The 21,061-nt window shown below is 49.4% G+C and overlaps 1 protein-coding gene across 1 annotated transcript in view; it reads left to right on the plus strand.

Moving 5' to 3' along the window:
- The first annotated feature begins 6,059 nt into the window (after positions 1-6,059).
- LOC147711627 (beta-microseminoprotein-like) overlaps positions 6,060-21,061 on the plus strand; it is a 350,695-nt gene continuing 335,693 nt past the window's right edge. Inside the window, exon 1 of the mRNA XM_086922301.1 lies at positions 6,060-6,136. Within this exon, the coding sequence (XP_086778427.1) occupies positions 6,134-6,136 (3 nt within the window). The 5' untranslated portion in view covers positions 6,060-6,133. The remainder of the gene's footprint in view (positions 6,137-21,061) is intronic.

The raw sequence follows: 21,061 nt of genomic DNA on the forward strand, positions 1-21,061 counted from the left end.
CTAATGTTATTTATTAATTTTACTATCTGCTTGCATGCATCTTACCCTGTACTTTTATGGTCCGCTGTGACCGAAATAAAGGTATCGACTGACTGACTGACATGAAATCATACTTTCTTGTTTTTATGGCACACGAGATTAAGTGATTTGCCGAGAATCATAGGTTGTTGTGCCAACGCTGGGATTAGACCTCCCCATGCCATAAAAACAAAAGAGTATTCTTTCATATAGAACTTGTGCTTCTCATATAATGCACTTAAATGCCTCAGATTGTGTTGTCGTTATAGAAAACTTCAAAAATGTGCCCTTACACACTCACATATGAGTCAAACTGCTAAAACTTGCAGCACAAAAAAGTGTTATTATTCACATAGACGAAACCTAATGCATTTACCAATGGTTTTTATTGGCATTCACCCTCTGAATTCCAGTACCACTATACTGTTCCAGCTGCCTCGGTCTTTTTTGGGAGGTGGGGTGGGGGGGGGGGGGATTATTATGAGCTGGCCTGGCACTCAAATGCTCCCCTCCACCGATCGCCCCCTGTTAGACGGACCGGGAGGGTCGGCCGAGGATAAGGGGAGAGGTCTCCGGGGAGAGCAGTCTCCGACGATCGTACAGACAAGTAACTTCCCCCCCACAGACGGACACCACACAAGGGTAAAGTTCAACGATACTTTATAGGCAATTCTTTAAGTACGATGAATGGTACAAGGAGGTCTGGACTCAGGGGTCCCCTCGATTCTGGTCTCTGATTTGGGAGAAGGGTAGCGGGACAGTCTTGTTACCAAAAGATGGGAATAGCTCTCAATCCTCGAGCTCGGCGTTCTAGATGATCGGGCCGCGGCGGAGCCAGCAGGTCCCGAGATGGACGAAGGAAGCGACGGTCCGCGGCGGAGCCAGCAGGTCCCGATGAAGATGGTAGTTACAAACGGTCCGCGGCCACGCCAGCAGGTCCCGACGACGATGAAGGTTTACGAAGGTTACGAAGGTTGCGGCAGCGCCAGCAGGCAGGACGATGATGCGCAAGGCAGAGCTACGGCAGCGCCAGTAGTCCGTCAAGGATGAGTTCTTCTCTGCGTCTCTCGACTCCAGGATACAACTGCCTTCCTGCTCTGGAGCTGCCCCAGTTATAGGGCTGGTGCCCTTTGATGTCCGGACCCTCGCACTTGGAGGTCGGGAGGTCCGGGATGAGGGAGTCCAGACACCCAGCAGGGGGGTGGAGCCAGCGCCCGGGGAGGCGATGGGCGAGCGGCACTTGGCGGGGGAGAGCCATCGACGCCTCTTTCTCCCATTGACTTGCCAAGTAGCCCGCTCACCTCCTGGGTGGATGGTGGTGCCGGGATGTCTGAGGCCTGGCTAGGCCCAGGGTTGAGGTCGGCCGGGGGCCAGGCGGCCTCGTGGTGGAGTGTCCAAGATGGCGCCCAGGCTGGGCGCGCGGGCCAGTAGTGGGTCGGGCCCACGAGGTCGATATGTTCAGGGGCCGGGGTCCCGGAGGGGACGGAAGACGAGCAGTGGTGGTGTGTGGCCCTTGTGTGTCCGGGCTCGGGCCTGGTCGGGCCGAGGGGGGAGCGGCCCTTCATGTGGCCTCGGGCCGAGGGGGGAGCGGCCCTTCATGTGGCCTGTCCAACATGCGTCCCCCCCAGCTGAAGGCGGGGAGAGTCACCCATCCTCTTGGGGACTCTCCTCGTCGAGGCGGAAAAACCGGGACAGGCCATCCGCGTTGGCGTGATCTGGCCCAGGCCGGTGCTCAACAGTGAAGTCCATCCCTTGTAGGGAGATGGACCAACGTAGTAGTTTCGGGTTTTCCCCCCGCATCTGCATCAGCCACTGCAGGGGTCGATGGTCGGTCTGCACCCGGAAGTGTGTGCCAAAGAGGTAGGGCCGGAGCTTTTTGAGGGCCCATACCACAGCGAAGGCCTCCCTCTCTATGGTGCTCCAGCGTTGTTCTCGGGGTAGGAGTCGCCTGCTGATGAAGGCCACTGGCTGATCAAGGCCTTCGGTGTTCACTTGAGACAGGACTGCCCCAATGCCATGGTCGGAGGCATCCGTCTGGACGACGAACTCCCGGCTGTAGTCGGGGGCCTGGAGCACAGGGGCGGAGCACATGGCGGCCTTCAATTGTTCGAAGGCTGTTTGACAATCCGGGGTCCAGTTGACTTTCTTGGGTTGATTTTTGGACGGGAGTTCTGTGAGGGGCCCCACTATGGTACCATAGTCTTTCACCAACCTTCGGTAATAGCCCGTGAGGCCCAGGAAGGCGCGTACCTCGGTCTGGGTGATGGGGGGCTGCCAGGACTGGATGGCGGCAATCTTGAGCTGCAGAGGGGCCACCAGGCCGCTGTAGGTTTTATCTTGACCCAGGTGTCCAGCCAGGGGGACATCGTGGGCCAGGTTTAGCAGGAAGTCTCTGAAACGGAGGGGTACCACTAGCACTCGGCTGGCCCCCAACTCCGCGATTCTTTGTTCACTGTATAGCAAATCATTGTCCCAGTAGATCCAATGAGTTCCGGAGGTATCCCCTGCGCTTTGGGCGAGGGCTTGTTGGCGGAGTCCCTCGAGGGAGGGACAGGTCTTCTGTTCTTGGCGAAACTGTTCTTGCGTGGGCCCCCCCTCTTGAGGCCACTGGTCGAGGTTAGCGAGGTCTGGAGGTTGAGCTGGTTCTGGGGGGACGTCACGGTCGGTGGTTTCGGCTGGGGCGACCGGAGGCGGAGGCGCCGGCCATTCGGGTTCCTCGGGTCGGGGTTTGGCACGGGCGGCCATGGACCGGGTGGTGACGCATGCCCAGTCCGGGATGCCTAACATCCCCAGGTGTTCTCGTCGTTCTACGGCTGCCCATGGAGAGCTTTCAAGGTCATTCCCCAGGAGGCAGTCTACGGGGGCATCGTCTCGGACCGTTACTTTCAACATGCCGGAGACCCCTCCCCATTCGAAAGGGACGCAGGCCATCCGACACAGACTCTCCGAGTTATCGGCTGAACGGACAGGGCAGAGAATGTTTGGTAGGAACTGTTCTGGGGTCACCAGGTGACAGCGGACGGCTGTTACACTGGCCCCGGTGTCACGGAGGGCTTCGGCCCGGCGTCCATTGATGCTCACCCATTGGCTGTACTTCTGGGTGTTAGCGGGTAGGGGGACCCGCGGGACCATGTCTTTCCCCCCTGAGCATGCTAGAGCCATGGCGGCTGGCTCCCATTCTTGATGCTCTTGCTCATATTCTTCTTGTTCCTCTGAGATCTGTTCCTCCCCCAGAGCAGCAGCGGCTACTTGGCGGGGTCTTGGGCTCTGATACTGGGGGCAGTTTGGGTCGTTTGCATAGTGGCCGACTCGTTGGCATCGATGGCACGTAACATTGGCTCGATATCCCGGTCGCGCCGGGGTGCTGCCCCGGTTGGCCGGGGGGTGGTGCTGGTAGCGGGGGCGACCGGAGCGTTGTCTCTTCCGCGTCCTTGGCCTCCTCCTCCTCCTCGGGGACGGTGCTGACCGTTGTTGTTCCGGCTCTGTTCATAGGACCCATTTCGGCCCACTCTGGTGATTTCCCACCGGTCAGCTTCGGCTGCGAGCTGCCGGGGATCGGTCAATTTGCTGTCGAGGAGGTGCTGGCGGAGCTCAATGAAGCAATTGTTCGATAGATGCTCCCATACCATGAGATTGAAGAGTTGTTCGTAAGTTGTGACCTTGCTTCCTTTGATCCAGCCCTCGAAGGCTCGGCTAAAATAGTTTACATAGTCCACCCAAGTTGTACCCGGGATGCGGGTGCAGTCTCGGAACCTCTGACGGTACATCTCGGGTGTGAGGCCATAGCGGGTGAGGAGTGCAGCTTTCATATGGTCATAGGAGGTCATCTGGTGGTCCGGGAGCTGTAGCAGGGCGTCACGGCCCTCATTGAGGAATCTCCCCCATAGACCGGCTCCCCAGTCGCTTCTATCGATCCGGTGGGCGGTCATAGCGATTTCGTAGGCCTTAAACCATTGCTGGATGTCGTCCTCTCGGAAGTATTCTCGAACGACATCCTTGGGGATGTGTACCTTTTTCTCTGTTGCCCCTGGGGTGTGGGGTTGCTCGGGCACCCCTACTTCTTTATTCTGCTTGCGTAGGTTGATCTCAGCTAATTTTCGCTCGTGTTCATATGCCAATTTCTTCTCCTCGAGCTCCCTTTGTCTCTGTTTTTCCTCTCTTTCTTCTCGGAGACGCAGGTGCTCTAAGTTTATTTTTTGTTCGGCCAACTTAAGTTCAACATCCATTTTGAGCCGGGCCATTTCCAGCTCGTGTAGTCGGGTTTTTTCTCGTTCCTGGATCTCGTCTTGCGAGAGACCCGTTCTTCGCTCCTCAGGGGCTGTGGTGTTTTTTTCTATTGCTGCGATGTTTTGATCGGGGGTTCCGGCAGCCCCGGTTTCTGCCCAAGACTCTAGGGCATGCTTGAAATCGTCCTTGGTACTTAGACCGGTGGTAGCGATACCTAGTTCGATGCAGAATTGTTTTAATTCACGATGGCTGTACTCGTCCAATTTCTCCATCTGAAATTTCTCGGTGGATCCGCTTTCTTTGTTTGACATCGTGATTTCGTCGTGGGGTGAGCTACTCTCTGTACGATAATGCGGTGATTCGGATCGCGCCGCTGGCCACCAATGTTAGACGGACCGGGAGGGTCGGCCGAGGATAAGGGGAGAGGTCTCCGGGGAGAGCCGTCTCCGACGATCGTACAGACAAGTAACTTCCCCCCCACAGACGGACACCACACAAGGGTAAAGTTCAACGATACTTTATAGGCAATTCTTTAAGTACGATGAATGGTACAAGGAGGTCTGGACTCAGGGGTCCCCTCGATTCTGGTCTCTGATTTGGGAGAAGGGTAGCGGGACAGTCTTGTTACCAAAAGATGGGAATAGCTCTCAATCCTCGAGCTCGGCGTTCTAGATGATCGGGCCGCGGCGGAGCCAGCAGGTCCCGAGATGGACGAAGGAAGCGACGGTCCGCGGCGGAGCCAGCAGGTCCCGATGAAGATGGTAGTTACAAACGGTCCGCGGCCACGCCAGCAGGTCCCGACGACGATGAAGGTTTACGAAGGTTACGAAGGTTGCGGCAGCGCCAGCAGGCAGGACGATGATGCGCAAGGCAGAGCTACGGCAGCGCCAGTAGTCCATCAAGGATGAGTTCTTCTCTGCGTCTCTCGACTCCAGGATACAACTGCCTTCCTGCTCTGGAGCTGCCCCAGTTATAGGGCTGGTGCCCTTTGATGTCCGGACCCTCGCACTTGGAGGTCGGGAGGTCCGGGATGAGGGAGTCCAGACACCCAGCAGGGGGGTGGAGCCAGCGCCCGGGGAGGCGATGGGCGAGCGGCACTTGGCGGGGGAGAGCCATCGACGCCTCTTTCTCCCATTGACTTGCCAAGTAGCCCGCTCACCTCCTGGGTGGATGGTGGTGCCGGGATGTCTGAGGCCTGGCTAGGCCCAGGGTTGAGGTCGGCCGGGGGCCAGGCGGCCTCGTGGTGGAGTGTCCAAGATGGCGCCCAGGCTGGGCGCGCGGGCCAGTAGTGGGTCGGGCCCACGAGGTCGATATGTTCAGGGGCCGGGGTCCCGGAGGGGACGGAAGACGAGCAGTGGTGGTGTGTGGCCCTTGTGTGTCCGGGCTCGGGCCTGGTCGGGCCGAGGGGGGAGCGGCCCTTCATGTGGCCTCGGGCCGAGGGGGGAGCGGCCCTTCATGTGGCCTGTCCAACACCCCCTCATCCCCTCCACTTCTGGTATGTGCAGCAAGAGACCAGTTTCTCGGGAATTTAACTGAGAACAAGACTTGCGCAACACATACGTACTTCTGTTACATTTCCAAAGCACTTCATCTCAGTTCTTCTCCTGTAGCACATATTTGGTTTCACAACCCCAGACTACGTCAGTTGATCGTGTCCATGTGTGCAGACCCACAAATCCCACGGGGAAAGATTAGTGCTGGCAAAGCTCAAATAACACATAGTTTCTGCTTTTCCCGCAAAAACTCATCAATCGTGTGTTGTTTTAGCTACATAACTCAAGGGATTGCTACAAAACCTCCGAGCCTATATAAACCACTGACCATAAGCAACAGAGGAGCACGTCGGCTAAAACAGTTCTAACTCTGGAAGAAACTGTTTGTCTCGATCATGGTGAGTCACATTTAAATCTTTTTCTCGCTAATTAAAAGGTAGATCTGTGACCTTAATGAGATTTTACTAAGGCTCTATTAGTACCATGTTAAATATAAACCATGTTAAATATAGTAACAGCATGTTATGTTACTCGTTTTTGTTTTTGTGCCCCTAAGTGCGGCAGCGAAAATCATTGGTTATACTCTGTCTAGAGGCAGAATTCAAGCATTGACAAAATAGGATTTCCAGCTGCAATTAAGGAGCGAAATAAAGCATCCTTAAGTTAAGTAATAAGGAGTAAACAGCACATTAGTGCACATTTTTACAACATCCCAGTTTGCACATTCGTCATAAGTGTTCTGTAATGTACTTACGTTTCAATGACTTTGCTTGGGAATGTTTTGTGTATGCAGATATCTGATAGAAAAGGCCCTCTCCTTAATAGCCTTAATAAGCTGTGGAAGAATATAATGAATACATGAGTATTTTTTTTAAAACAACGCAGTGAGAAAAGCCATTTAAGAAAAATAAGAAAGACAACCAGAATGAGGTGACTCAGTCACAAACTCATAAGCCATTTCAGTGGCATTTAAAGTAGGCTACTACTAGCTGGAAGGAGAAGCGAAAATGTCCCTCGTTATGAAACGTGTAGGTTACAAAACACGCTCTTTTCTAGGTCTAACTAGAGACGGATTTAGCTAACTGGCCTCAGTTTGCATGCCATTCATAATGTATTTCAGCTCAAAGCACACCGAGAGGAGGGGACTGGGTAGCCACCTTCATTATTACTGTTTTCTTCACAGTCAGTTCCATTTTTGCATTAACCCAGCCATTATTTGTCTAGTTTGTCAGCAAGCGGGAGACAGGGGGTTTTGCATGCTTAGTGTCAGCTTTCACTCGGAGAAGAGACAGGCACCAAGAGGCAAACTAATGCTCTGTTATGTTATGTTATGTTATGTTACTTAGTTTTTTGAGCGCACAGCTGCCCCAGCGAAGGGGCGTCCCGGCGCTATAATTGAAGAGGCAACATAACTAACAGAATAAAAAGGTAAGAAAATATTAATAAGGCAAGGGGAAGAGATACGTTTTAACAGCCTTCCTAAAAAGTAAAAGATCTTCCAAAGCTCGAATGTGCACAGGAAGCGCATTCCAAAGCTTGGCAGCCAACACGGTAAAAGAGCGACCACCTAGTCTACTTTTTTTAAAGCGCGGAACAGATGCTAAATTTTGATTAGCAGAGCGAAGGCTACGAGATGGCATGTACAGGGTCAGAAGATGCTGGAGGATGGTGGGGGTGTCGGTTTTAAGAATTTTGAATGCGAAAAACAGCGTCTTAAACTCTATACGCCTGATTACTGGCAGCCAATGTAATTTGCAAATTGTGCTGCGGGCTGAACAGAACCGGGGCAGGCCTACCAGAGCCCTGGCAGCCGCGTTCTGCACCCGTTGGAGTCGCAGGACCTCCGCCTGATTGGCACCTAAAAACAGTGAACTTGCATAGTCAAGCCTTGATGCAATGCTGGCTTGAATCACCAACTGGCGAGTGGGGGCATCAAAAAATTTGAGGATAGGCCTCAATCCACGCAGGATGCCGAAGCAAGTGGATGCCACCTTCTTAGTGTGACATGAGAAGGTGAGTTTGGAGTCCAGCCACACGCCAAGGTTTTTAAGTTCGGAAACCGGTTTAGGCGGGGGACCCAACTCGTTAGGCCACCAGTTCGCGCCCCACAGATCTGGATGTTTCCCTAACACCATCACCTCAGTTTTGAGGGCATTGAGCTGTAAACAGTTGGTGGTAAGCCAGCCAGCAACAGCCCTCAAACCATCCGCAAAGTTGGATGCCAACTGGTCAGAGTCCCCATTGAGAACCACTGCCAGCTGGGTATCATCGGCGTAAGATACCATAGTGAGACCCCAACTCTTCGCAACCGCCGCCAAAGGTTGGACGTATAAGTTGAAAAGAGTGGGGCTCAACGCCGAGCCTTGCGGAACTCCTTGAGTGATGGCGTGAGGTTTTGATCTGAACGGTGGCACTACTACCTGAAATGATCGTTCCGAGAGAAACGATTGGAACCAATCCAACGCCTTGCCAGATATGCCCGCCTCACCAAGCCTGCGGATAAGAATGGTATGGGATACAGTGTCAAAGGCGGCACTTAGGTCTAATAAGACCAGTGCCGCCGTTTGACCTGCATCTAGTACAGAGCGGAGGTGTTCAACCATATATAGGAGTGCCGTCTCTGTACTATGGCCAGATCTAAAACCATTCTGTGTGGGATCCAGAAGGTGAGCGGAGTTCAGATGTTTCGTTAAGATGTTATTCACATGGGCCTCTGTGATCTTTGTCACCCATGGAAGAAGGGAGATGGGTCGATAACTCTCCGGCTTCACTGGATCCAGTCCCGGCTTCTTTATGATGGGCATAACACAGGCCGCCTTCCAGCTAGGTGGCACTGACCCGGTGGTGAGGGATTGATCCACCAATTTTCGAATCGGTGGAAGGCAAATAGACGCAGAGTCCAGAAACTGGGCCGGTCTCAAAGGGTCATCTGGCGAACCAGACTTAACCTTGGTTACTAGTAGATTAAACTCCAGTTCCGATGGTATGGGAAGGATAGTCAGGCACTGTGATGTACGCAATGTAAGAGTCGTACTGTCAGGATCAGTTTTGGGAAAAGAACGGTAGATGGTATTTACCTTCTCCACAAAAAAACTGGCTAACAAATCACAGTGCGCAAGGGAGCAAATCTCCATGTTAGGAAGTCTGTTCGCAGTGAGCTCCTTCAAGACCTTAAAGACCAGCTTGGACGGATTGGAACTAGCCTGAAACTCTCCAGCATAGTAGTCGGCCCGAGCCCGACAGACAGCTCTATGATAAGTCTTAACCCTCGCCAGGTAGTGTACCTTTAGGTCTCTGTCATAGTTTTTCCTCCATGCTCTTTCGGCTTGACAGCAGGTAGCTTTAATCCGTCTAAGTGCCTCTGTGCACCAGGGGTTAGGTTGAGAAGAGCGATTTCTGCTCCATTTAGCTGGAATAAGTGCATCAAGTGCTTGGACAATCCAGTCGCAGAAGATGTTATAACCAGTTGCGACGTCCTCCTTAAGAACCAGAGGAGAGGTGGCCAAGAAACGGTGGAAGTCCTCCAGTTTGAGCTTTTTCCAGGGGCGCCTGAAAGATGTTTTATCAGGCTTCCCGGTATGACGTGTTGTCGTAGTAACACGGAGCTCAATGAGATGGTGATCACTCCATCCCATAGGTCTAGGAGGAGAAACCTCGACCAGTTGAAGGTTAGTGAAAACCGGGTCAAGGGTATGACCACCCTCTCCTGTGATGCTTGTTGCCCACCCAACTCTGGGCCCCATTGCTGAGGGACATGTTTACTGCAATGACTGGTGCTGTCCCACCATGAGCTGTCCTGTGTCTTTTGTTTGTAATTCAGGCTTCTCCTCTGTCCACACGTCTTTGTTATCATTTCACCTCAGCTCACATTGGTCTAGGAACAACTACTATCTCACAATCGCCATTACATAAGTAATACCTTCCTCATCATTACCTGCACCTCCAGTAGTACTACTCCTACAACCAAACATCACCATTATCATGATTACCCTTACCACCACTACTTCCATTGCACAACCACTACCACCATTGCCACACCACCATCACTATGACTGCAGAGTGCAGAGTGAGTGTGCAGAGTAGTGAGTGCAGAGTGCAGAGTAGTGAGTGCAGAGTGAGAGTAGTGAGTGCAGAGTAGTGAGTGCAGAGTAGTGAGTGCAGAGTAGTGAGTGCACAGTGTGAGTGCTGAGTAGTGAGTGCAGAGTGCATAGTAGTGAGTGTGCAGAGTAGTGAGTGCAGAGTAGTGAGTGTGCAGACTAGTGAGTGCAGAGTGTGAGTGCAGAGTGCAGAGTGTGACTGCAGAGTGCAGAGTGAGTGTGCAGAGTAGTGAGTGCAGAGTAGTGAGTGCAGAGTAGTGAGTGCAGCGTGCAGAGTGGTGAGTGCAGAGTAGTGAGTGTGCAGATTAGTGAGTGCAGAGTGTGAGTTCAGAGTGCATAGTGCAGTCTGCAGAGTGCAGAGTGCAGTGTGGAGACTAGTGAGTGCAGAGTGAGTGTGCAGAGTATTGAGTGCAGAGTAGTGAGTGCAGAGTGCAGAGTAGTGAGTGCAGAGTTGTGAGTGCAGAGTTGTGAGTGCAGAGTAGGGAGTGCAGAGTTGTGAGTGCAGAGTGCAGAGTTGTGAGTAGTGAGTGCAGAGTGTGAGTGCAGAGTAGTGAGTGCAGAGTAGTGATTGCACAGTGTAGTGAGTACAGAGTAGTGAGTGCAGAGTGCATAGTAGTGAGTGTGCAGAGTAGTGAGTGCAGAGTAGTGAGTGTGCAGACTAGTGAGTGAAAAGTGTGAGTGCAGAGTGCAGAGTGTGACTGCAGAGTGCAGAGTGAGTGTGCAGAGTAGTGAGTGCAGAGTAGTGAGTGCACAGTGTGAGTGCAGAGTAGTGAGTGCAGAGTAGTGAGTGTGCAGACTAGTGAGTGCAGAGTGTGAGTGCAGAGTGCAGAGTGCAGTGTGCAGAGTGCAGTGTGCAGAGAGTAGGGTAGTGCAGAGTGAGTGTGCAGAGTAGTGAGTGCAGAGTGAGTGTGCAGAGTAGTGAGTGCAGAGTGAGTGTGCAGAGTAGTGAGTGCAGAGTAGTGAGTGCAAAGTGCATAGTGAGTGCCGAGTGCAGAAATAGTGAGTGCAGAGTAGTGAGTGCAGAGTAGTGAGTGCAGAGTAGTGAGTGTAGAGTGCAGAGTAGTGAGTGCAGAGTAGTGAGTGTGCAGACTAGTGAAGGCAGAGTGTGAGTGCAGAGTGTGAGTGCAGAGTAGTGAGTGCAGAGTGCATAGTAGTGAGTGTGCAGAGTAGTGAGTGCAGAGTAGTGAGTGTGCAGACTAGTGAGTGCAGAGTGTGAGTGCAGAGTGCAGAGTGTGAGTGCAGAGTGCAGAGTGCAGTGTGCAGAGTAGTGGGTGCAGAGTGAGTGTGCAAAGTAGTGAGTGCAGAGTGAGTGTGCAGAGTAGTGAGTGCAGAGTGAGTGTGCAGAGTAGTGAGTGCAGAGTAGTGAGTGCAAAGTGCAGAGTAGTGAGTGCAGAGTAGTGAGTGCAGAGTAGTGAGTGCAGAGTAGTGAGTGCAGAGTGTGAGTGCAGAGTGCAGAGTGCAGTGTGCAGTGTGCAGAGTAGTGAGTGCAGAGTGAGTGTGCAGAGTAGTGAGTGCAGAGTGAGTGTGCAGAGTAATGAGTGTGCAGAGTAGTGAGTGCAAAGTGCAGAGTAGTGAGTGCAGAGTGCAGAGTAGTGAGTGCAGAGTAGTGAGTGCAGAGTAGTGAGTGCAGAGTGCAGAGTGTGAGTGCAGAGTGTAGTGTGCACAGTAGCGAGTGCAGAGTGAGTGTGCAGAGTAGTGTGTGCAAAGTGAGTGTGCAGAGTAGTGAGTGCAGAGAGAGTGTGCAGAGTAGTGAGTGCAGAGTAGTGAGTGCAGAGTGCAGAGTAGTGAGTGCAGAGTAGTGAGTGCAGAGTAGTGAGTGCAGAGTAGTGAGTGAAGAGTTGTGAGTGCAGAGTATTGAATGCAGAGTTGTGAGTGCAGAGCGCAGAGTTGTGAGTAGTGAGTGCAGAGTGTGAGTGCAGAGTAGTGAGTGCAGAGTAGTGACTGCAGAGTAGTGAGTGCAGAGTAGTGACTGCAGAGTGCAGAGTAGTTAAGTGTAGAGTAGTGAGTGTTCAGACTAGTGAGTGCAGTGTGTGAGTGCAGAGTGAGTGTGCAGAGTAGTGAGTGCAGAGTGTGAGTGCAGAGTAGTGATTGCAGAGTAGTGAGTGCAGAGTAGTGAGTGCAGAGTGCATAGTGCAGAGTGTGAGTGCAGAGTTTGATTGCAGAGTGCAGAGTGTGAGTGCACAGTGCAGAGTGTGAGTGCAGAGGGCAGAGTGTGAGTGCAGAGCGCAGAGTGTGAGTGCAGAGTGTGAGTGCAGAGTGAGTGTGCAGAGTGCAGAGTGTGAGTGCAGAGTGCAGAGTGTGAGTGCAGAGTGCAGAGTGTGAGTGCAGAGTGTGAGTGCAGAGTGCAGAGCGTGAGTGCAGAGTGTGAGTGCAGAGTGTGAGTGCAGAGTGTGAGTGCAGAGTGAGTGTGCAGAGTTGTGAGTGCAGAGTGAGTGTGCAGAGTGCAGAGTTGTGAGTGCTGAGTGAGTGTGCAGAGTGCAGTTTGCAGAGTGTAGAGTGAGTGTGCAGAGTGCAGAGTGAGTGTGCAGAGTGCAGAGTGCAGAGTGTAAAGTGAGTGTGCAGAGTACAGAGTGAGTGTGCAGAGTGTAGAGTGAGTGTGCAGAGTGCAGAGTGTAGAGTGAGTGTGCAGAGGGCAGAGTAAGTGTGCAGAGTGCAGAGTGTAGAGTGGGTGTGCAGAGTGAAGACATGTGAGTGCAGGTGGCAGAGTGCAGAGTGTGAGTGCAGAGTGCAGAGTGTGAGTGCATAGTGCAGAGTTTGAGTGCAGAGTGCAGCATGTGAGTGCAGAGTGCAGAGTGTAAGTGCAGAGTGTGAGTGCTGGAGTTCTGGACTTTTTGGTTCCGTCCAGAGGTGTCAGGGAACAACACCCAAAGACCCCGGAGTTCCACCTGCCTTGGTGCACAAATGAACAGAAACACGGGCTTCTCGATGGTGGCGTCAAAGACCAAAGGTTTAGTACTGCAGGGACACAGAAGTCACAGATACTACACACGGGCAGTAACTAGGAGCCTGTTCGATTTGTACAAAGAGGGTTGCTCCTTATATACTGAATTTTAAGCTGGGGGCAAATTCTTTACATGTAATACATTCCCAAAACCTTTGTGTCTAAAACAATAAATATTTGGCGTTACACAGGAACCGTCGATAATATCTGAGGCCAAACATTGCGAAAAGAGGGGTTCCCACTAGTTTGTCACAATTCTCTGTCAATATTGCATTCAGGACCCGGACCGCCTCATCGTAAAGTTTGTTACCTCCCCCTAATAAAGATTCAGAAAGAAAGAAACAGAGCCAGGTGTGGAAGATAGAAAAGTGGGATAAGGGATGTTTGTGGGTTGTAAATGGGCAAGGCTACCGGCTTCGGCCGCCTAATCATGATCAGGACAATGGACACGAAGACCAGTTTGGCAGGACTGGCCTCGGGCAGAGGAGGCAGCCTTTGTCGAGTCATGCAGCTACAGCGTGATCTGGTTTAAGGTGCACGTGTCATGAAAGAGGTGAATCTCCGGCTAAGGCTACGTGTCCTTAATCGAAATGAAGTGATCAGAGGTTATTGCGTATGTGAGGGCAAGAAATACAAAATGGCGGCCATGATCTAAGATGGATGCCGTGGGTAGATCAGAAATGTGTTTATAAAAGGAGTGCTCTTGCTCGTAGCGTAGCGAAAACACCAGGATATACTAAATGGATCATTTGCGGTTCGCTGATACCAATATTATGTATTTCCGACAAACTTGAAAACACGGGTTCAAATCGTCACGGAACCTCAGACCCTCCTTTTGCCCTTACATAGGCAATTACTTAGTCTATGTCAGAATCTAATTCTATGCTCATCAGGTCAGTGACATGCTGTTGTATCATCATCCTTTCTCGTGTCTTTTCTCCAAACGCAGGTGGTTTTCTGAGACAAGTTGCAGCACAAAGACTACACAGAGCAGGACCACACTGGATAATCAGACAACATGAGAATAGGAATACTAAGATGACACCAATGACCATCAGAACCTTCCATCCCCACGCTGATATCAGAGTCCAAAACCACTCCATGAAGGACCAGTTTCCCTTGTCTACATGTATGGAGTCGGAAATCTTGTGTAGCTTAGAGATCGCCTCATAGACTGTTGGAGCATTATTAGGAATAAAGACACAGCAGCTCGATTGGATCATTCTGCATACCCCACCTCGATCTGCAAGTATAACGTCTAGAACCATACGGTTCTGCAACGTCATGAGTCTATCCGCCTGAAGCTCAGCTGTCAAGTTGCTAAGGGCACCAGCAGTTTCAGTAATAGTAGATTCAACTACCCGTGTTAGCTGACGTATGTTTCTACTATTGGCCATAGGCCCCCAGAACGGAAGGAAGCCTTTGAAGAAGTCTCCAGCTTCCTGACCAGCGGTATCCTCTTTGCTGAAAACACCTCTCGCTACTCTGGTTCTGTGGTAATCAGATGAAGCAGTGTATGTCGGAGGCAACAATCGAGCAATATAACATGATCCTGAAAAGTCGGCAGGCAACCATGTATAAGCTCTGTCTCGACAAATGAAGTAGGTGCCCCTAGCAGTGAGAAAGGCAGGGGAAGAGTTAGCCGGAAACACATAAGTCTCTACGCACTCACTCCTCCCTAGCTGAGCTCTCGGATTTCTCCCATTACCTTGCAAACAGACCTGACCTCGGTGGGGTACGACCCAGATTGGAGTTGAGCTTTTACGCTTGCTTTCTCCTAAACTAAGGCGATACTCTGAAGTATTCCAACTTAAGTATACTCGCAATTCGTCTCTAGGGTAAGATGGAGTATTATTGACGTCCTTGACCATGTCAATAATTCCCTGGACTAAGGCTTTGTTGGCAGAGTTATATTTAGTGGAACGCGGTGGGCGTGGAGGATAGGTTTCTAGGGCATAAGCAAAGATGGTTTGGAGGGCCTGAAATGATCCATTGTAGCTGAAAGGCAAAACCAGATAGGGAATACCTTTATCCATAGTGTGGGGTATCAAGCCACACACCCAGCAGTTTGTAGTGTTAACTACCAGTTGGTGTTGGTGCAAGAGCTGTACAAAAGTGTTGTTGGTGAATTCTGAGCGTCGGGCTTGCTCATGTTCAGGAAACGAATGGAAAGAGTGTATAGAAGAAACAGTAGAAATGGCAGGATCAAGGGGAGGTACTGTAGTAACTGGCACAAAAATCAAATTTATACTAAAGACGATTCCACCCCCCAATGTTGCTAAAATAATCAAAAATGTAATGGCACATTGCATCAAAAAGCATTTGCTATGAAGAATTCTATTAAGTCTGTTTCTGCGAACATAAATCACATTTTTTCGTTGCAGCGCAGGAAGCTCTATCTTCTACAATCCGCTCGCGACCACTGATGATGTGTACGTAGATGAAAATGCCTCTATCAGCCCTGGGAGTTCCCAGAACCAACAGAAAGATCGACCTTGTGTCAGACCCCTGCAGATTCAAACTAGGCACACAGCCACGACCCTACGGCTACCCAGACGGCAAGGCAATTTTAAAAACAATAAACAATAGCAAACTTCCTGGCTGAAAGGCAAAAGTTCAATATATCAAAATCACAATATGCAGTTGCCTGCTTTATTTGTCCATTTTACGGCTTCTTAGGTTATATCTCTGTTTCGCTGGTACTGTCTGATCGGAAAATAGTGTATCACTAGCAGCTGTTGCAGTGTTTAAGTTCGCAGATAGCAAAGTTTCTTCTGATGCTGGAGACAAATGTTCAGTGTTCAAAGGAGTCTTTTCAGGAGGAGAGTCAGGTTTTGAAGTGTCAGTAATCAATTCGGCATCGCTGAAAGAGATGAACTTCGGTGTGCTTTCAGATTCGGAGGCACCAATTCCCTTCTTTACCCAGTCGTCGTAAGGGAGCGGCAAAGGGACACGCTTAACATGTGATGCGTGTACCCAGTGCTTACGGCCAGCTACACGAACTGCTGTCCTTGTTGCCAGTAGGATTTGGTAGGGCCCCACAAATCTCGGTTGAAGGTTCTTCGTCCTCGCGAAGTTCTTGATGACAACGAAGTCTCCCGGTTTCAGCTGATGTCCTGGACTCTCCGGAGGTTTTGGCAAAGCATCGAAAACCTGTTGATGAATAAGACTCAATTTAGCAGTCAAGTCGTAAAGGTAGTCTATCAACATAGGGTATTCTATGGAGCAAAATTCTTTAGGCCTTGGCACACCCCAGATATTTGCCGGGCGACCAAATACTATTTCATACGGACTAAGCCCTATTCTAGAATGTACCGTTGCTCTCGTTGATAACAAGGCCAAAGGAAGTGCGTCTGGCCAGGCTAAACCTGTGGATGCTTGTATTTTAGCTATTTTCAGCTTGAGGGTGCCATTGTAACCCTCCACTAAACCAGCAGACTGGGGATGGTTTGCACTGTGAAATTTCTGTTTCAGCCCTAGGCCGGCACACACACTCTGCATAACTTTCCCTATAAACTCACTTCCGTTATCTGACCATACAATCCGTGGCATTCCAAATCTAGGGAAATATTCTTTGAGAAGAATTTTGGCAGTTGATAGGGCAGTGTTGTCCTTTAGTGGATATGCTTCGATCCACCTGGAAAAAGCACAAACTACCACCAGGACATACTTCAAATTATTGCAGCGCTCCATGTGAATGTAGTCTAACTGAATCACTTCAAAGGGGCAGGAATGAGGAGCGAAATGACCAGCTGGAGTTGGAGTTCCCTTGCCAGGATTATGCATCAAGCACACCATACAATTTTTCACCACTCTCTCTGCACACTTACTGATTCCCTCATTCCTCCAGACCGGAGCTAACATCTTACATATCCCTTTAGAACTTATATGTGCTACTCCATGCGCCATCGTCACTACTGCAAGCACATACGCATCGGGCAACATCCAACGCTGCTGTTCCGTCAAATCAATCCAACATCCATTCGAGTCCAACTTGCCCGTACTTTCTCTCCATACACGTTTCTCTTCCTCAGTTGCTTCTTTCTGAATCTCTTTCACACTTTCCATAGTATCCTCGCACATTCCAGACTCCGCAATCCATCTTGCAGACGTAGCAACATACATTCTGCTCATCGTATCTCTAGCTGTCTGTTTAGCAATTTCATCAGCAAAAGCATTCCCACGACCAACATCATCCGTGATTGCTTTATGAGCACTGCACTTCACAATCGCAACTTCAGTCGGTAAGGTTAGAGATTCCAACAAGTCATTAACTAGCTGACCATGTTGGATCTTAGTCCCGTGGGACGTAATGAAACCTCTTTCTCTCCACAACCGGCCAAAACTATGGGCCACGCCAAATGCGTACTGACTATCTGTAAACACATTCACTCTCTTTCCCTCAGCTAAAACACACGCTCTCGTTAGAGCTATTAATTCTGCAGCTTGGGCAGAATTCTGACTCACTCTTGCAGTCTCCACAATCGTCCTCAAAGTCGTTACTGCATAAGCAGCAGTCACATCACCATTCTCCAATTTAAAACATGACCCGTCCACATACAGCGTACCATCCGGATCGGATAACGGAGTATCTTTCAAGTCAATGCGTCCTTTTGTCTCTTCCTCCGTTTTAAAACAGCAATCATGTGGCTCGGAATCACTCGACTCTTGATCAGTCGGCAACAGTGTTGCTGGATTCAATACATTACATCTTTTGATCTGAATATGACTCGCTAGTAATGTCAGCTCGTAACCAGATAATCTCGCACTAGTAAGGTGTTGTGTCTTCGTTCGGTTCATGAGCGTATCCACTGCATGAGGAACCATGACCACTAGCATGTTGTTCATCACCAAACCAGCAGATTGTCGAATGGAAGCTGCAGCTGCCGCTGTAGCTCTCAAGCAACTAGGCAACGCTCTGGCTACCGGATCTAATGTTGATGAGAAATACGCACAAGGGCGTTGTTTATCACCAAATTTCTGTGTCAGAACACTCAACGCGCATCCTTCTCTCTCGTGAACGTAGAGCGTGAATGGTTTGCTGTAATCAGGTGTACCCAATACAGGAGCTGAACACAAAGCTTTTCGTAATTCAGTAAAACTCTCTTGACATTCATCAGACCATGGCACCGGACTCGGAACATTTTTCCCAGTCAAGGCTACCAATGGTTTCGCTAAAAGAGAAACATTTGGGATCCACTGCCTACAGTAAGAGGTAATACCTAGAAAGGCACGTACTTCTCTCTGTGTGCGTGGAACACTCATCTGTGTAATTGCTTTTATTCTTTCTGGGGTCAACTTCCTTCCCTCCTTTGACAAGAGATGACCTAGGTAGGTCACTTCTTGGCAGCAATATTGCATTTTGGAAGGAGACACCTTGTGATTCAAATTAGACAAATGATGCAATAGGGAAATTGTAGCTGCTTTGCAAGTTTCCTTGTCATCGGCAGCCACTAGAAGATCGTCTACATACTGTACTAGGGCAGAACCTGGAGGAAGGACAAAGGAATCTAACTGGCTTTTTAATGCTTGACTATAAATGGATGGGCTCTCACAATATCCTTGTGGAGCGCGTTTAAATCTGAAACTGCGACCTCCTAGACAGAAGCCGAAAATATCCCTGCTTTCTTCGGCTATCGGAATGCTGAAAAAGGCATTCTTTAAGTCAATGACTGAGAACCAAGTAGCTGTAGCAGGAATCAATGTTAACAAGGCAGTAATGTCTGGCACTACAGGAAACTGCGGGACCACAATCTTATTAACTTCTCTAAGGTCTATGACAAACCTATAAACTGGAGGTTTTGTAGGATCAGTTCGTTTCAGAATCGGCAATACAGGACTGTTACAGACATTTCCTCTAGTTTCCTCAACCACACCTTTCTTAATCAAATCTTGCACAATCAATAAAAGTGCACGCTCTCCTTCACTAGATATTTTATATTGGGGAATTCTTGGAAATTTCACATTTGCTTTCAAAGTCACTACATATGGTGGTATTTCTAAGAGACCTACATCATTAGGACCAGTCGCCCAAAGAGAATCAGGGAGTGAACGCAGCTCTGGCGGGAGTGCATCCATTGACAAGTACATCGGAGAAGTGATATTTTTACCCAATGTAAGCTGTACTCCTTCCGGAGAACAGTACAATGTCGCATATAGTCGTTTTAACAAATCTAAACCAAGCAGATTTTCATTACAACCTGTCGTCAAAATCAGAGGTGCTTTCAAGTGACATGGTCCAACAGAGATAGACAAAGGACCAGATATCGGGTTGTAAACAGGGGCGCCTGAAAAACCTACGGAAACATTTGTTGAGCCGGACAAAGGTGCGCCAGGGAGTTTCGCATGAATGATAGAACTTTTTGCGGCACCAGTATCCAACAGAAATGGTTCGACTACACCTGATGTTGCTACTGCGACATAAGGCCCACTCTGATCCACTGGAACTGATACTACTCCCTCTCTCTGTCCATGGCTGTCCTAGTACCCATTTTGTTGAAATCCCTCATCTATTTCATTATAGTCCTCAACAAGATATTGTTGAGATCTATTCTGCTGAGTAGATTGTCCATTTCGTTGATCAAAGTGATTGGAGGGACGATCATTCGTTTGTGGAGGCATAGCACCTCGTCCTCGACCTCTAGAATTCTGCACAAAACCACCACGACCTCTCTGAGCTGCTGCTGCATTATTTTGCGCTAAGATCGGACATTCATTTTTATAGTGACCCTCTTTCTTACAGTACGCACACTGGTTCCACTGATATTGAGGTCTTGATGAGCTATAATCTGTCCTTTGGTACGAACCTTGTTGCGTATTAGATTGATTCGTGCGAGGCGGATACGCCTGCTGCAAAAGAACTTTAGTTTTTAAATCTTTCGTTTTCTTCTCTGATTTTTCCTTTTCCTCTTTATCCCTATTTTCGTAGTACTGTGCAGTCGCAAGTATTTGCGCTGTTGTGGACACAGCCCACGCACTCTCTGAATCTTTCAGTTTATTGCATAATTCAGGTAACAAATTATGCACAAATTTATCGACAAACAGCCTTTGCCCTCCTTCTGTACTCATGTCCTGACCACTATGATCTACAAAAGTCTCTTCAAACCTCGTGAAGAAGTCGGAGACACTTTCGTCTTTCTTCTGCCTGCATGCTGACAGCTTGTCCCAATTTACACGTAATGCTGGCATCAGAGTCTTCATTAGATCAATTATTCTACCTGGTAGATTAGCAATTAAGGGTTCAGGTTTTGCACCACCTATTTGCTGACCATCTGCTGCAGTGATAGCTGCCCAATCACCACCTAAGGCAGCTTGATGATCCTCTCTACGAATTTTAGCCCACACTGGTTGCGGGACTACATTGCCAAACAACATATCGATGTCGGCTAAGTTCATTATACAAGCCTCAACTGTCTGTGTTAATTCCTTGTAATATCCAGCAGGATTCTTGCGTGGATCTGGCAAGGCCTGTTTCACTGCTAGCACTTCAGCTCGCTTCCATGGAATGTGTATCCACACTCTTTGGAACTGTGCTGGAGCAGCTGCAATACCAGCATTATCATCACGTTGTATTGCTTCGCGCCAGATTGGAGGAACCTCCCTCATAGGATATTGGCGACTTAGCTTCATTTTTCCCTTTTCTAAATCTCTCGGCGAGCGAAGAGATGGATCATTCCTAAAACTTAAAATAAGTTCCATTGCTTCTTTTATATTCTCACCCACTATCATTCCAGCAGCAAACTCTTTCTGAATTTTAATTAAATCTTCCAAATCTGATTCAACGTCATCTTCTTCTATTTCTTCACGTAACAACGAGCACATCTCATCAAAGACATACCGTTGTGTTGGTTCCCCCCACTGCATAAATGTGTCTAGCACATCTCTCGTACTATATCTTCTACTCTTCGAAATCCATCTGAGAGCCGTGGAATCTAAAATTCCCCGTTCTTCAGTACTTGGAAGCTGACTACGTCTCTGAACTGAATCAGGAGTAGGAGTCTTAATTAAAGTTTTATATAAAGGAGACAGTATATTAGTAACAGAATCAGTGATTCTTCGACGAACAGAAAGTGGAGTTAGCACACTCGCAGACGTAGAGAACGCAGTAGAGGTAGGAATAGATAACGGAGTATCAAGAAAAATAGTTTGTGGAACAGAAGGTACAGAGGTAGGTATAGATGCTGGCAGTGCAGGAAGAGGAGGAGCTGTAGGAACATTCACATTCATCACAGGAGGTACGGGAACTTGATTCTGAGGGACAGGAGCAGGAACACCAGGTTGTCCAG

The sequence above is a fragment of the Lissotriton vulgaris genome, chromosome 5 (genome assembly GCF_964263255.1).
Source record: "Lissotriton vulgaris chromosome 5, aLisVul1.2, whole genome shotgun sequence".
Classification (NCBI taxonomy): domain Eukaryota; kingdom Metazoa; phylum Chordata; class Amphibia; order Caudata; family Salamandridae; genus Lissotriton; species Lissotriton vulgaris.